Here is a 14,340-nt window from a genome sequence, read left to right as displayed (position 1 = left end):
CGCCTTACCCATAAACGTCTTGGAGCTCCGAGCAATCAAGCTCTGCTTGTTCCGTTGGTCAACTCTGCTTCAGGGTTGCCTGGTTCGGGTGCAGACGGACAACACCACGGCAAGTGGCCGAGATTCTCTCTTGGGCCGAGATTCATGTTCCAGGTGTGGAGAACTGGCAGGCGGACTATCTGAGTGGCCAGACCCTGGATCAGGGAGAATGGTCCCTGCATCCGGTGGTGTTTTACCTCCTGTGTGCCCGGTGGGGGACTCCGGACGTGGATCTGTTTTGCGTCCCGTCTCAACAAAGAGGTGGGAAGGTTCGTGGCCTGAACCCATGACCCTCTGGCGGATGCCAGGGTCGCGTTTGTGGTGGCTTGGCACCGGTATCGGCTGATTTATGCCTTCCCTCCGATTCAACTGTTGTCCAGGTTCCTCCGCAGGTTGGCATCGGAACGGCTGCAGGTCATTCTGGTGGCCCCAGACTTGGCCGCGCCTGGCTTAGTACGCAGACTATCGTGCAGATGGTCGTCGAGCCTCCCTGGCGGCTTCCGCTGAGAGACGATCTTCTGTCTCAAGGGCCGATTTTCCATCCTGCCTTACAATCTCTGGCTTTGACGGCGTGGCTGTTAAAAGCCAAGTTTTGGGAGACAAGGGTATCCCGAATGCTGTCATTCCTACCTTATGAAGGCTCGAAAAGCAAAATTTATCATCACACCTGGAAGGCGTATATTGCCTGGTGCCAGTCGCAAGGGTTTCATCCCCACGCCTTTTCAAAGGAAGCAGGAAGGTGTGGATCAGCGCTTGGCACTGGGCACGGTCGTGGTCAGTTGTCGGCCTTTACCGGTTTTCTTCCAGCGTCCCTTGGAGACTACTTCCTTGATTCGCACCTTTACTCAAGGGGTGCGTCATCTGGCTCCCCCGCGGAAGGCTCCTTTGCTTCCGTGGGGACTGACTTTTTGTGTTTTTTTTGGCCGTTTTTCTTACCACGGCCTCCCTTTGAGAACATCAGAGAACCAGCTCTGCATGTGTTGTCCCAGGAAGTTGCCTCTCTGGTGGCTGTCACCTCTGTTCACAGAGTTTCTGTATTGGCGGCTAGTTCTTGCTGGTCACTTTCTTTGGTCGTTTCTAGGGATAACGTGGTCCGGCGACACACTCAGTCTTTTCTTCCTGCGGTGGTGTCTGCTTCCCACCTCATCATTGTCTCTTCCATGGCTTCAACTTTGGGGGCGAAGCCAAAGCGTCCCAAGGACTTTGTCCTGTGTTACTTGCATGTGGCCTGGGCGAAAAGGTTTTTGCCTGTCTGCCACGGAGTCTTTTGGGAAGTCTGATTCCCTGTTTGTCCTTCCGAGGGTCCTCGGAAGTGCTTGGCTGCGTCCGCTGCAGTTTCTTCCGGTTTGGATCGGACGGACTTTGGTTTTGGGCCTCTTCACTATAGGCTCCGGTGCCTCCTTTTCCTGTGAGGGCACCTTCTACTAGAGCTTGTCATTGGGTCTTTCCGCCATAAGGCTTCCTGTGGCTGAGGTGTGCATAGCGGCGACGTGGTAGTCTGTGCACACTTTCACAAAATTCTACTGACTTGAGGTACTAGCATCCTAGGATACTGCCTTTGGTCGCAAAGGTTTGTGCGCCGTTGTTGTTTTGTTTTGGGGTGTAGTTGTCCAGGGCTGGCTCCTATTGAGCTTTTGTTGCCCTGTTGGCTCCGTTTTTTTCGACCTTGTTGCACCTTGCCTTTTCTTTGGTTGCGTCTTCCCACCCTTCACAGCTGCACTGCTTTGCGACATCCCACTCATGAAGGCTAACTGAACAGGCGGCGACTGTCAGAGGACGTAAGAGAAAATTTAATTTTTGTAAGCACTTACCATAAAATTCTTTTCTCTGAGTCCTCTGACAGTCGCCGCCCCCGCCCCTCTTCTTTTTGGGGTTGATGGACTTCATGCACTGCTTGCTACAAAACTGAAGAACAGCTTCTAGAGACTGATGGGTAATAGCTGAGGAACAGCCCCTAGAGGTGTGTTATGTGTAAAAGCTTTTGTTAACCTTTTCACTGCCTAGCCTGCTCCTGCAGAGAGGCGCATTACCCACTCGTGAAGGCTAACTGAATGGGCAGCGACTGTCAAAGGACTCACAGAAAATAATTTTATGGTAAGTTCTTACAAAAATTCTATTATTCTGAACAAAGACTGAAAACCATTATTACTATACATAAACACCTTTCTTCAATAAATAGCTGCACAATGAGGTTTAACGTTTCAGATTATTCAAGTATCTTCCTGCATCTTTTGATACCTTTGTTAGCAGCAGCTTTAAGAAATACCCTAAAGTGTTATGTGCAAGAAATTAAGATTACTGCCTTTCTCATGTGTTTTATACTTCCTTTGCAGCTTTAATACAACTTCTGGCAGCTTCAGAGACTGGGCGAGATGTAGTGTATTTCACCTTTGGAGACAAAGAGTTAATGCATGATGTTTACAGAATGTATTGCTTTCTTTCTAAGCAGAACAAAACAGTTGGTGAGTAAACTGCATTTCCTTCTGGTTTATTCTGTATTGGTCTACAAAAGTTACTTATGTTTTTCATTTGAGATTAAAGCGGAGTTCCACCTAAAACAAAAAAAAATACATAAAAATACCCCCGGGACAGTCGGGGCTAGTGCATTCCACAATGGATAGCCTCTGAACTGTCCCGGGTTGCACTTATTTTTTAGAAGAAATGCTTACCTTGAACATGTATTGTCCAGAGCTGCCATCTCCGGTGTGTCCAGAAGCTGTTTAGCAAGGTATGACGCGCCTGCACCGGAACTGACGTCGGGGCCGGTGCAGGCGCATTGATTCCTGGGAGCGATGACGTTCAGCTCCCAGGAATCATTGCAAGCCAGGAAGTGACGACTCGCCGTGGCCGCCAAGGGAGGAAGAGGAAGTAAGGTGAGTATATTATCTTCTAAAACAAGGTAAGTAAAAAAAAAAATGTGATTATCCATTTGTTTTTCAGGTGACTCGGAGCAAGAAGATGGACCGATGATACATTTTAGAGTGGAATTCCACTTTAAGCTGTGGTTCACACCGGTGCAGCTTTGAATTCGCGCTACTTCAGAGCAATTTCAAAGCTGCGCATCAGTGCGATTTACACTGCAGATTTCATTGCGACTTTTGACCTTAATTTACCAGAAGTCTATGCAATTCGCAATTAAATCAGTAAAAAGTAGTGCAGGAATCTTGTTCATAATCGCTGCCACATGATTCGCTGCAATATGAACGGTTCCATTGCCGGCAATAGGGTGTACCTTGTCATGCAATTTGGAACGATTGAATCGCATGACTGGTGTGAATGGGGCTAAAACTATTATCATTTTATAATTTTAACTTTGTAACTTTTCTGTTTGCAGGTGACATTTACAAATTACTGTTGAAATATTACGATGAGGTGTGCAGGAACACAACTGGAACAAAACCGGAGACAAAACTGTATTCCTTTATATACAACTCTTTGTAGGGCTGAAGTATCCAAGTTAAGAACACTTATGTAAAAAAACAAAAAAGCAAATAATGCTTTTGTTCCTTTCCACAATAACCTGTTTATTCTGCTGGTTGTAACATATGGACTAGCATATACAGTGTATATAACCATACCTTTTAATCCTATGTGCTTTATATACAACAATCCTTTTAGGACTTTGTTTCTATGATTTTGATTTTTAAGCTGTATTATGCTTGACTGGAATATATTTTCCATTGAGTTTTTTCTTATATTTCAGAGTTCATAATTATTTTATTAGACCTTAAACTACAAATGCATTGCTGTGCCATGCCAGCCTCTGAATGTCCATAGTATTCATATGATTGTAGCTTTGTCACTGCTTCATATGTTTTACAATCTAAAAGGGGATCAGCATCTTTTTCAGAGCCAGATATGTTTATCCATATCTCCCATCATGCATAGTTGGAGATAATCTAATCTCGCTAAGTGTTATGGGAAGTGAAGATACACAAAAGCAGTTGCTACTGACTTTTCCTTTTCCCCAGTACCATCTCTTCTATAGTGGATATAGCAGTGCTCTTCTACAATATACTTGGCTTACCTCTGTAATGCAAGCACAGCAAGGCAAACTTTTGTTGGTTTTGCACGTTGCAGAGTTTTATGCACGTTGCAGAGTTTTATAAAAAAAATTGAGGTGCAGAATATGATGGTTTTGTTTAATCTGCCTTGGTTAAAAATAAAAATTATTAAGTTGAAAAGATTTCCTGGTATTCTTCTTTAAACCATTTGCTGAATATATTGGATAGTATTTATCTGTCAACTGTGGCCAGCTGCAAAATACATTGATGTCTGTGGGGCAAGTATAAACAGCGAAATGCTAATGGGGGTTTATGCAGTCTCTGTTGGAAAGACAGCTTGTAATCATGACTAAGGGTGGTCTGAAGTGGTACTAAATAGAGGATTCTGTCCCTCTAGAGGAGAGTATATTCACATATGTGCTTGGTTATAGCCAGCTTTAAGTTCTGCACATGTATTTATACCCTTTGACTTTCCACAATTTGTAGCATTATTTTGGAATTAACATTATTTTAATTGGGTTGTTTAGCCTACTATTTATGGATTATGGAAGCACAAAATGTTTTTTATTTTGTCACAATCGTTAATGTACTAAAGCAGGGGACTTCAAACTTTCTGGACAAAGGGCCAGTTTACTGTCCTTCAAACTTTAGTGGGACCAGACTGTGACCAATGGGATCAGAATATGTCCTGGCGTCAGTGGGAGTAAACAATGCTCCATTATTGGTATTAGGATGAGTAATAGTGCTCCATTGTTGGTAGCAATGGGAGGAATAGTGCTCCATCAGTGGTATCAGTGGGAGGAATAGTAACCTGTCATTGGTATCGGTGGGAGGAATAGTGCCCAGTCGTGGGTTTCAGTAGGAAGAATAGTGCCCTGTTAATGGTGTCAGTGGGGAGGAATAGTGCCCCACCATTGGTATCAGGTGGAGAAATGATGCCCCATCGTTGGTTATAATGGTAGGAGTAGTGCCCCATCACTGGTATCAATTGGAAGAATAGTGCCTCATCACTGGTATCAGTGAGAGGTATTGTGCCCCATCATTGGTGTCAGTGAGAGGTATAATTAGTGACCCATCATTGGTGTCAGTGAGAGGTATAGTGAACCATCATTGGTGTCAGAAAAAGACCCAAGTGCCCCTTCGTTGGTGTCAGTGGAAGGAATAGTGCCCCAGTGTCAGTGGCAGGAACCATGCCCCACTGTTTCTGACAGTGGAGAGAGTAATGCCCCAAGGGCCAGATAAAAAAAAAGCAAAGGGCCGCATCTGACTCCCGGTCCACAGTTTGGAGACCACTGTACTAAAGGTGAAGCGTTAAATAGGTTAATCCACGGAGGTGAGCTGACTCCCCATGATGGCTTGGGAAGCGGTTTGGTTCCTCCTGATGGCAATATTACACAAGGGGTTTGTTTTGCCCTCCTTTTGACCAAAGCTACATACCTTTTGAAGTGTTAAAGCATATCTAAACTCAAAAAACAAAAATGTAATACAGGTTCCTCTCAAAAAATTTGCATATTGTGATAAAGTTCATTATTTTCTGTAATGTACTGATAAACATTAGACTTTCATATATTTTAGATTCATTACACACAACTGAAGTAGTGCAAGCCTTTTATTGTTTTAATATTGATGATTTTGGCATACAGCTCATGAAAACCCCAAATTCCTATCTCAAAAAATTTGCATATTTCATCCGACCAATTAAAGAAAAGTGTTTTTAATACAAAAAAAGTCAACCTTCAAAAAAATATGTTCAGTTATGCACTCAATACTTGGTCGGGAATCCTTTTGCAGAAATGACTGCTTCAATGCGGCGTGGCATGGAGGCAATCAACCTGTGGCACTGCTGAGGTGTTATGGAGGCCCAGGATGCTTCGATAGCGGCCTTGAGCTCATCCAGAGTGTTGGGTCTTGCGTCTCTCAACTTTCTCTTCACAACATCCCACAGATTCTCTATGGGGTTCAGGTCAGGAGAGTTGGCAGGCCAATTGAGCACAGTAATACCATGGTCAGTAAACCATTTACCAGTGGTTTTGGCACTGTGAGCAGGTGCCAGGCCGTGCTGAAAAATGAAATCTTCATCTCCATAAAGCTTTTCAGCAGATGGAAGCATGAAGTGCTCCAAAATCTCCTGATAGCTAGCTGCATTGACCCTGCCCTTGATAAAACACAGTGGACCAACACCAGCAGCTGACATGGCACCCCAGACCATCACTGACTGTGGGTACTTGACACTGGACTTCAGGCATTTTGGCATTTCCCTTTACCCAGTCTTCCTCAGGGTCCGGTCACCTCTTCTCGTTGTGCAGCGTTTTCTGCCACACTTTTTCCTTCCCACAGAAGGGAACAGCCTATTCGTTCAGAAATTTCTTTATGTGTCTTAACCCTCTTGCTTGAGGGTGTCAATGATGGCCTTCTGGACAGCAGTCAGGTCGGCAGTCTTACCCATGATTGCGGTTTTGAGTAATGAACCAGGCTGGGAGTTTTTAAAAGCCTCAGGAATCTTTTGCAGGTGTTTAGAGTTAATTAGTTGATTCAGATGATTAGGTTAATAGCTCGTTTAGAGAACCTTTTCATGTTATGCTAATTTTTTGAGATAGGAATTTTGGGTTTTCATGAGCTGTATGCCAAAATCATCAATATTAAAACAATAAAAGGCTTGCACTACTTCAGTTGTGTGTAATGAATCTAAAATATATGAAAGTCTAATGTTTATCAGTACATTACAGAAACTAATGAGCTTCATCACAATATGCTAATTTTTTGAGAGGGACCTGTACATTTCATTTTGAGTCTTTTGATGTGGTGGCTACATTAGTTTCCTTTTCTCATGTCAAGAAAATTTTTAAGAAGTACAAAAATTACCGGTTGAACTTGCCAAGAATGCAGTGTCCTCGTCACTTTTTGTGAGCTGAAAAGAGCACAAACATGGAGACATGTTTGTGTGTATACATGAAGAGATAGAAAGTGTTACTCGTAGCACTCCCAGGTGAATATAAAGGGCAAAATGCTTGTAAAAGAACAAATTTAGCTTGCCCTTTCTGTTTTGCATCCTGATTTTTGTCATGTTGGCACATGGCTCATTGCCTTGAGTAAGCCACAGAGTATTATACTAGTCCAAAAACCCCACGATTCAACAGTGGTTGAGCCCTAGCTCCTTCAAAGAGGGCAAAATCAAGACAGGGCTTTGTCCCTTACAACATCCTTCTTTAAATAATGAAGGCATTTGCCAAGGTAAGATCCGGTATCTGTGCCTTTCCCTGGTCTCCAGCATGCTGGCATCCCGATTCCCTGATGGCTTGTAGGGGGCACAGGCTGCAACACTTTTTTATGATGTGTCAGGGCCATGAAGTCTGAGTGCCATCATTTTAAATTTGGCAAGCAAGATCTGTCACAAGGGAACACCCATTAGTCTGTGCAGCCCCTATCTCCCCAACTCTATTGCACATGCACTCACCGTTCTCTTCCTCCTGGCTTGCTCCCTCCAGTTGCCATCACCACTCCCGCATACATCACTGCAATTCGTGGATGCTTCCTGCATTCCATCAGTCTTCAGTGCCTGACAGAGAAAGCTACACCCTTGTCTATTTGCATTTGTGAAAGTTGTGAATACGGCTTTGGGGACACCTAGCACCACACATAGCAGACCATAGGCACAGGGTCAGATGGCCATGCCAGCCAGGACTCCACTATTGGGTTCAGAGGGCAAAGGAATTAGTCTCTTTCCGAAGAACAGCTTTGCTGTTCTCTCTCTTTTGACCATTGTTCCCAATCTAAAGCTCTGCTGCTCCCGTGGTGCACACCCTTTCTTGTATCTGTCCAGAGAAGTTTTCAGCCACCATGTCTAACTCTATGGGTAGAATCAAATTCCTATTGGAGGCCGTTGATTGCAAAGATCACAAGCAAGCCTCTTAAGTCTTCCCACTTGAGCCTGTCTCTGATTTTCCCAATGCCGCTGCTGCACTGCCTAAAAAGGAGATAGACGAGGAAGATTCCCCCACCTCTGAGGAAATGGATCAGGATGAGGAGACACTTTCTGCTGCGATTTCACCAAAGCCTAAAGATACCATTGCTGATGCCCACTGCCCCAGATGCCACTCTCAGTTGGGGACTTACATACATGTGTTCTGGGAATGCCCTGTGTTGCAAAGGTTCTGGTCCTCTGTCTTTGACACCCTTAACACAAGATTGGACCTGTGTCCCCGCATCCCCGGAGCTGGTGCTGCTGGGAATACATGATGATGCCCAGAGGCCTCACCATATAAAAATACTGGTGTCAACCCTCTTCTACTATGCTAAGAAGGCTATAATCTGTAAGTTGTCCTCTTCTGCCCCACCTTCTGTCTCGACCTGGGAGGGTATGGTTAATGCTGCATTGTATAAATTGACCTATTTTAGTCGGGGATGTCCCTGGAAATTTGAGAAGGTATGGCGGCCCTGGATACCGGAGTAACTTCTGCTGATCTGTTGATGTATGCCCCCCCTTTTCTTTCTCTACCATATTGCTGCCGCCTCTGTGCAGGGCTGTGTTAATGCCTTCTGTTTGGGTGTGGGGTGCAGGGAGTGGGGAGATCTGTAACTGGTGTGACTCCTGCTGTGTACCCCACCCCCCCCCCCCCCCCCCCCCGTGGAGTTCTCCTATACTAGCCCTAGCGATAACTGCTCCTGGACAATCATTGGTACCACATTGTATGTTCCTGTTATTGTACTTTATACCATGTCATGTTCTTGTTACCCAGCTTGCATTCTGTTGTGTATTGTGTCAGTCCTTTTCAATAAAGCAAACCTTGTTAAAAATAAAAAGATACCATTGCTATGCTTATTTATGCAATACAGCTGTCTGAGTCTGTTAACCCCAAAGTGTTCAGAGAGTGAACTGGAGGGGGTTCTAGAAGGTTTGTTTTCCTTAACCACTTGGTAACGCCTTATAGCAGTTTTGCTGCTACAGGGTGGCAGCTGTGCACCGGATCACGTATATAAATGTGATTCTGCACCTCAGCTTGAACGGGGTGCGCGAGTGAGTGCTACTTCTGCTGTGATTATGTACAGTAGATTACGTCATTTCCGCCCCACTGCAAAGCAGATCCGGTCGCTGACACGCATAGCGTCCCGGAAGTAGCCGCCAACGAGGGATTCGCGGCCCCTACTGCATTGGATGCCTACTATTACTGTTTTTATGTGAGTACCTGACTTTTATTTGAATTAATAAAGTGAATTTAAATGGTACATCACTATATTAGCGCTTCTTCTTTATATATCATCGTTTGACTGAGTAACAAGAGGAGATCCTAATATCCGGGTGAAGGGGTCCTCTCCCCCCAGGAGTCCCACCTTACACCGGTTAAGAGGATACCATACTAAGGCCTGTTACCCCTGTAGGGGTATACACCTCCGGTGAGTGCGGGATCAATTGGAGGGGTGCACCTGTGTGTCTCACCCACTACCTTAGCAAGTTTGGATCACTGGGATCACCTCACCAGCATTTCTATAACTGCTTTGTCACCGCCTAGGGAATATCACTTTTTTACATCACTTATTCACCCAGCAACTAAAGGACTGTCAATTTACTTTTCGGACTATCATATGTTTTTTGCATGAATATTATTTATATTTTTAATATTTATCTGTTTTGATTGGCAACAATTGTAATATATATTTATTTATTGCACATTTTGCACCCATTATATTGATTAGTTTAAATTGTAATATATTTATTTAGTGCACTATTTCTGCACGGAGTATATTTAGGGTATATATTACTCACACGCATTTTATGTGCTTTTTAACACTTCTTCACGTGTTTAATACAATATCTATTTATTTATTATCTTCAACACTTTGTTACACTTTTAACTAGGGGATCACCCCGGTTATTAATTTCGTCTTGTTCTTTCACATATGCACTTTAGATTTTGGATTAATTAATTACATGCTAACCAACACTATAGCACTTTATTTATATTTCTCTGTCGCTCATTGACAGACGCAGTCCTCTTTGATTAATATCAAATTGGGTTATACTGCCCTCTACAGGAGTAGGACACTAGGCAGAAGAAAACATTCTGGCCACACCCTAGGGGCAGTCCCAGAGGGTATATCCTCTCACTTCCTGCTACAGGATGTCAGTTTTTCTCTATCGCTCATTGACAGACGTAGTCTTCTTGATTCTCAAGAGCTGGGTTATGTTGTCTCCGCAGGAGTAGGACTAGGCAGAATGACAAAACGTTCTGGCTCCACCCTAGGGGCAGTCCCTGAGGGTATATCCTCCCTCTCTCTGCTACAGGGAATCAGTTTTTTTCTGTCTAGTCAGGAGTAAGGACCTAAGTTCCTTGCTGGGATCTTTTGGTCCTGGCAAGACTTTTTTTCTTTAAGAAAAAGACATTTTTTAGGTAGTTTTCTCCAGTGTTTTTTTCCTGTGAGATCTTCAAGCAAAAAATGCCGGACTGGGCGACACTTGTGGTCACCCCAGCCGGCCTACGAGCGCGCGCAGACCATGGCATTGCGCTTGGTCGGCCGCGACATATTCAAGTAAGTATGCGGGGCCGGGCGACGGGCTGGATGTTGAGATCCAGTGGTCACCCCGGTTTCTGCCTACGAGCGCGTGCAGACCAGTGCGCTGGCTCAGCCGCGACGGAGTCCCAGTAAAGGGACTGACTTTGCGAGTTAAAAGTCTCGCTTGGACGCCAGGTACCAGAGAGTCGAGGCGTCCACAAACCCCCACCCCGGTGGAGAGGGTATTGTGAAGAGAGGGTGCCTGTCGGTTCGGTATGGTGAGTAAACGTTCCCTTTTTTCCTCATTATGAGGCAGTATATATTATGGGCCCCTCCATATATGGTCAGTATATATCTGATACTTACAAGTCCCCCTTGTAATACAGCATGTGTTTGTGGGAAGTGGACTTGGTTCAAGAGCTAACACTCTACCCAGCAGACTGTAACATTACAGCAGACATAGGAGGTATAATCCTACCTTATGTGCAGTGTATCTCTGTAGATCCATATGTCACCTCTTAGCAGAGTGCAGGTGGATGTGCTGGGAAGACGATATCGGCGGTCCGCCGCCATTTTGCCGTAGACCGAATGCATGTATGTCCTCAGGTCACGCCGGCCGCCATGTTTTTGGAGTCTTATGTCTCTTCTATGGGGGCGGCCATGTTTTGTGAGGCCAGCTACCTCGTGGAGGGCTGGGAACGCCGGAAGGCGTACACAGGGGGCGGAGCCACGCCTTCTGCCCGGGAAAAAGCAAACAGCTCCTTCCAGTCTGTGTAAGACAGACGCTGACTGCAGTTTGTTGGAAACTGCACTGCATCAGTTGGTGAGCCCTGGGGGTCCCTCTCTCTCTCTCTGGGATCGAGAAGCAGGTACTCTGAGGGGCGCTATTTGCGCTAGGGGGAGACACACAAAAAAAAAAAAAAAAAAGTTTTTTTGTTTTGCTGGCAAAGGTGTCCTGTATTAACATGGACCCTGCCACTCATGTATCTCCTCCGGATCCCCTCGAGGGGTCTGCGGGATCCTCCAGCACCCCATTGACAATTGAATCTTTGTCAGCTATTATGGAAACTTTTGTGTCCCGGGTGGAAGTGGCTTGTCAGGGACAGGGCGCAAGAAAGCGACCCCAGCCTAACCCCTTATTATCTGAAACCTCGGATTCAGACTCTGAGCCTATTTCTGCAGTTGCAGGTACTTCATCTGGTATTGGTGTCTCGGGTCCTGTCTCTTCAGACAGTGAGGAGGATGTTTCGGCATCCGCCATAGCCCGAGAGGAAGCGTTGGTAAACGCACTCATTGTATCTGTTCAAGAGACTTTAAGGTTACAGGGTATTCCATCAGAAATAGCTGAAACTGAGATCCCTTTTGGGACTAAAAAGCGCATCAAAGTGGCGAAGGTTTTTCCATTGCCCAAATGTTTTGGCAATCCAATCGAAGAAGAATGGCGTCTGCCAAAACGCACTTTTAATATTTCTAAACGCATTGACAGGCGTTATCCGTTTGAGGAAACCCTTATTAAGAAATGGACAGAACCACCTGTGGTGGATTCACCTATTGCTAGATTGAATAAAGCCACGGTTATTCCTTTAGAAGACGCTCCGTCTTTTAAAGATCCAGTGGATCGCAAGATAGAAGCTATGTCTCGCACCATGTTTTCCTTGATTGGATCAGCTTTCAGACCAATAATTGCTATTGGTCTGGTTTCGCAGGCTGTAACTGAATGGACCAAGTGGTTACGCCGGGACTTAGAAGAAGTCCCTCAGGCGGTATCAGATTTGTTGGAACAAATGATACAGGGGTTACAGTTTGTATGTGATGCGGCGTTAGACGCCACTCCATTAATGGCGCGAGCATCAGTCTCAGCAGTGGTTCTCAGGCGTACACTGTGGCTAAAAGGTTGGTTAGCCGACCAAGGTTCCAAAAAAGCATTGGCTAATATCCCCTTTTCCGGAGAGCGTCTATTTGGAGCCAACTTAGATGAGATCATTAAGGATCTCACCGGTGGAAAAAGCACCTTTTTACCGCAAAATTTTAAAGGTAGAGGAACTCGTCAAAGACGAGGGCCTTCTTTTTCTGCTCACAAGAGGTTTTTTCGTCCAGCGGGTGAAAAAACTAAGTCCTCCAAAGCTCCTGCAGGAGGCGTCAGGGGTCGTTGGTCGGGCAAGCAAAAGCCCGCCCCCTCCAGACCTGAAGATAAACCGTCCAAAGCCTGAAGGTGCGCCCCCACCCATAACTGGGGTGGGGGGACGTCTTCGCCGGTTCCCGGATCCATGGCTTTCCAGAATCCCGGACAAATGGGTTTGCGAAGTCATAAGGTCAGGGTACAAGATCGAGTTTCGATCTCTCCCACCGGCGCGATTCTTCCCTTCCAATATCCGACTATCCGCAGATCGTTTAGAAGATCTGCGGAGAGCAGTCACAGATTTACTACAACAAGGAGTGGTAGTCCACGTTCCTTGGACAGTACGGTTTCAAGGGTTTTATTCAAACCTGTTTACAATACCCAGGAAAGAGGGCAAAGTGCGTCCAATTCTGGACTTAAGAGCACTCAATTCTTTCGTCAACATAAGAAGATTCAGAATGGAGTCCATTCGCACGGTAGCAGCCTTCCTGCATCCAGGGGATGTCCTAGCGTCCATAGACATCAAGGACGCCTATCTTCACATTCCCATTTTCGCAGGACATCAGCGTTTTTCTACGCTTTTCCGTAGAGGAGAACCACTATCAGTTTGTGGCGTTACCTTTCGGTCTCGCCACGGCTCCGCGGGTCTTCACAAAGGTGTTGGCCCCAATGTTGGCACTTCTGCGCCAAAGAGGTATATCGATTCTAGGTTACCTAGACGATCTTCTGCTTCATGCAGAGTCTCCTCAGACCTTGCTACAAAACATAGAAATTACTATGATTTCTTTACAGGAATTCGGGTGGCTGGTGAACCAGCAAAAGTCATTTCTGGTTCCCACCCAGAGGCTCGAATATCTGGGTCTATTTCTAGACACAGTCAGGACAAGAGTTTTTCTTCCGGTAGGGAAAGTCCGAAAGATTCAATCTGCAGTCCAGTTGTTACTGTCCAACAGCTGGTCTTCCCTTCGGACTTGCATGAGGGTTCTGGGGTTGATGGTGGCTTTGTTCGAAGCAGTCCCATTTGCCCAGTCCCATACCCGAATTCTTCAGCAAGAGATTCTTCTCAGATGGAATCGGAATCCGGAATCCCTGGACAATCAGATCCGATTGAGCAAACAGACCAGAGAGTCTCTGGTATGGTGGCTTCGGTCTCCGATGCTCAGCCAGGGAAAGTCATTTCTGCCAATATATTGGACGACAGTGACCACGGATGCCAGTCTATCCGGATGGGGAGGAATTCTCGGTCAGTTATCTGTCCAGGGACTTTGGTCCCCGGAAGAATCCAGGTTACCGATAAATGTATTGGAACTGAGAGCGATCAGACTTTGTCTGATTCACTGGACCGAGCAGCTCCAGGGCAGCTCGGTTCGGATCCAGTCGGACAATGCCACGGCCGTGGCTTATGTCAATCACCAGGGGGGCACCAAGAGTGCCCGAGCGGCCAAAGAAGTGGCTTGCATTCTTCGCTGGGCGGAACGATTTGTTCCAGCAATCTCTGCGGTGTTCATTCCGGGGGTGGAGAATTGGCAGGCAGATTATCTCAGCCGTCAGACCCTGGATCAGGGGGAATGGTCCCTCCATCCAGACGTTTTCCACCAGTTGTGCCTGCGGTGGGGCACCCCGGATGTGGATCTGTTGGCATCACGATTCAACAGGAAAGTTCAGAGATTCGTGGCTCGCTCCCGCGAT

General features: G+C 45.9%; 1 protein-coding gene across 2 annotated transcripts in view; it reads left to right on the top strand.

Annotated features, from left to right (window-relative positions):
• Positions 1-4,127, top strand: part of PARG (poly(ADP-ribose) glycohydrolase) — a 379,986-nt gene extending 375,859 nt beyond the window's left edge. For both annotated transcript variants that reach the window (XM_082268024.1, XM_082268025.1), the window contains 2 exons: positions 2,373-2,501; positions 3,374-4,127. In XM_082268024.1, coding sequence (XP_082124150.1) covers positions 2,373-2,501; positions 3,374-3,480 — 236 coding nt within the window. In that variant the 3' untranslated portion in view covers positions 3,481-4,127. The remainder of the gene's footprint in view (positions 1-2,372; positions 2,502-3,373) is intronic.
• The last annotated feature ends 10,213 nt before the right edge of the window (positions 4,128-14,340 follow it).

Source organism: Pelophylax lessonae, assembly GCF_965119305.1.
Source record: "Pelophylax lessonae genome assembly, chromosome: 9".
In the NCBI taxonomy this organism is placed as follows: domain Eukaryota; kingdom Metazoa; phylum Chordata; class Amphibia; order Anura; family Ranidae; genus Pelophylax; species Pelophylax lessonae.
The sequence above is the reverse complement of the archived record's forward strand: the minus strand, read 5'-3'. Positions and strand labels throughout refer to the sequence as shown.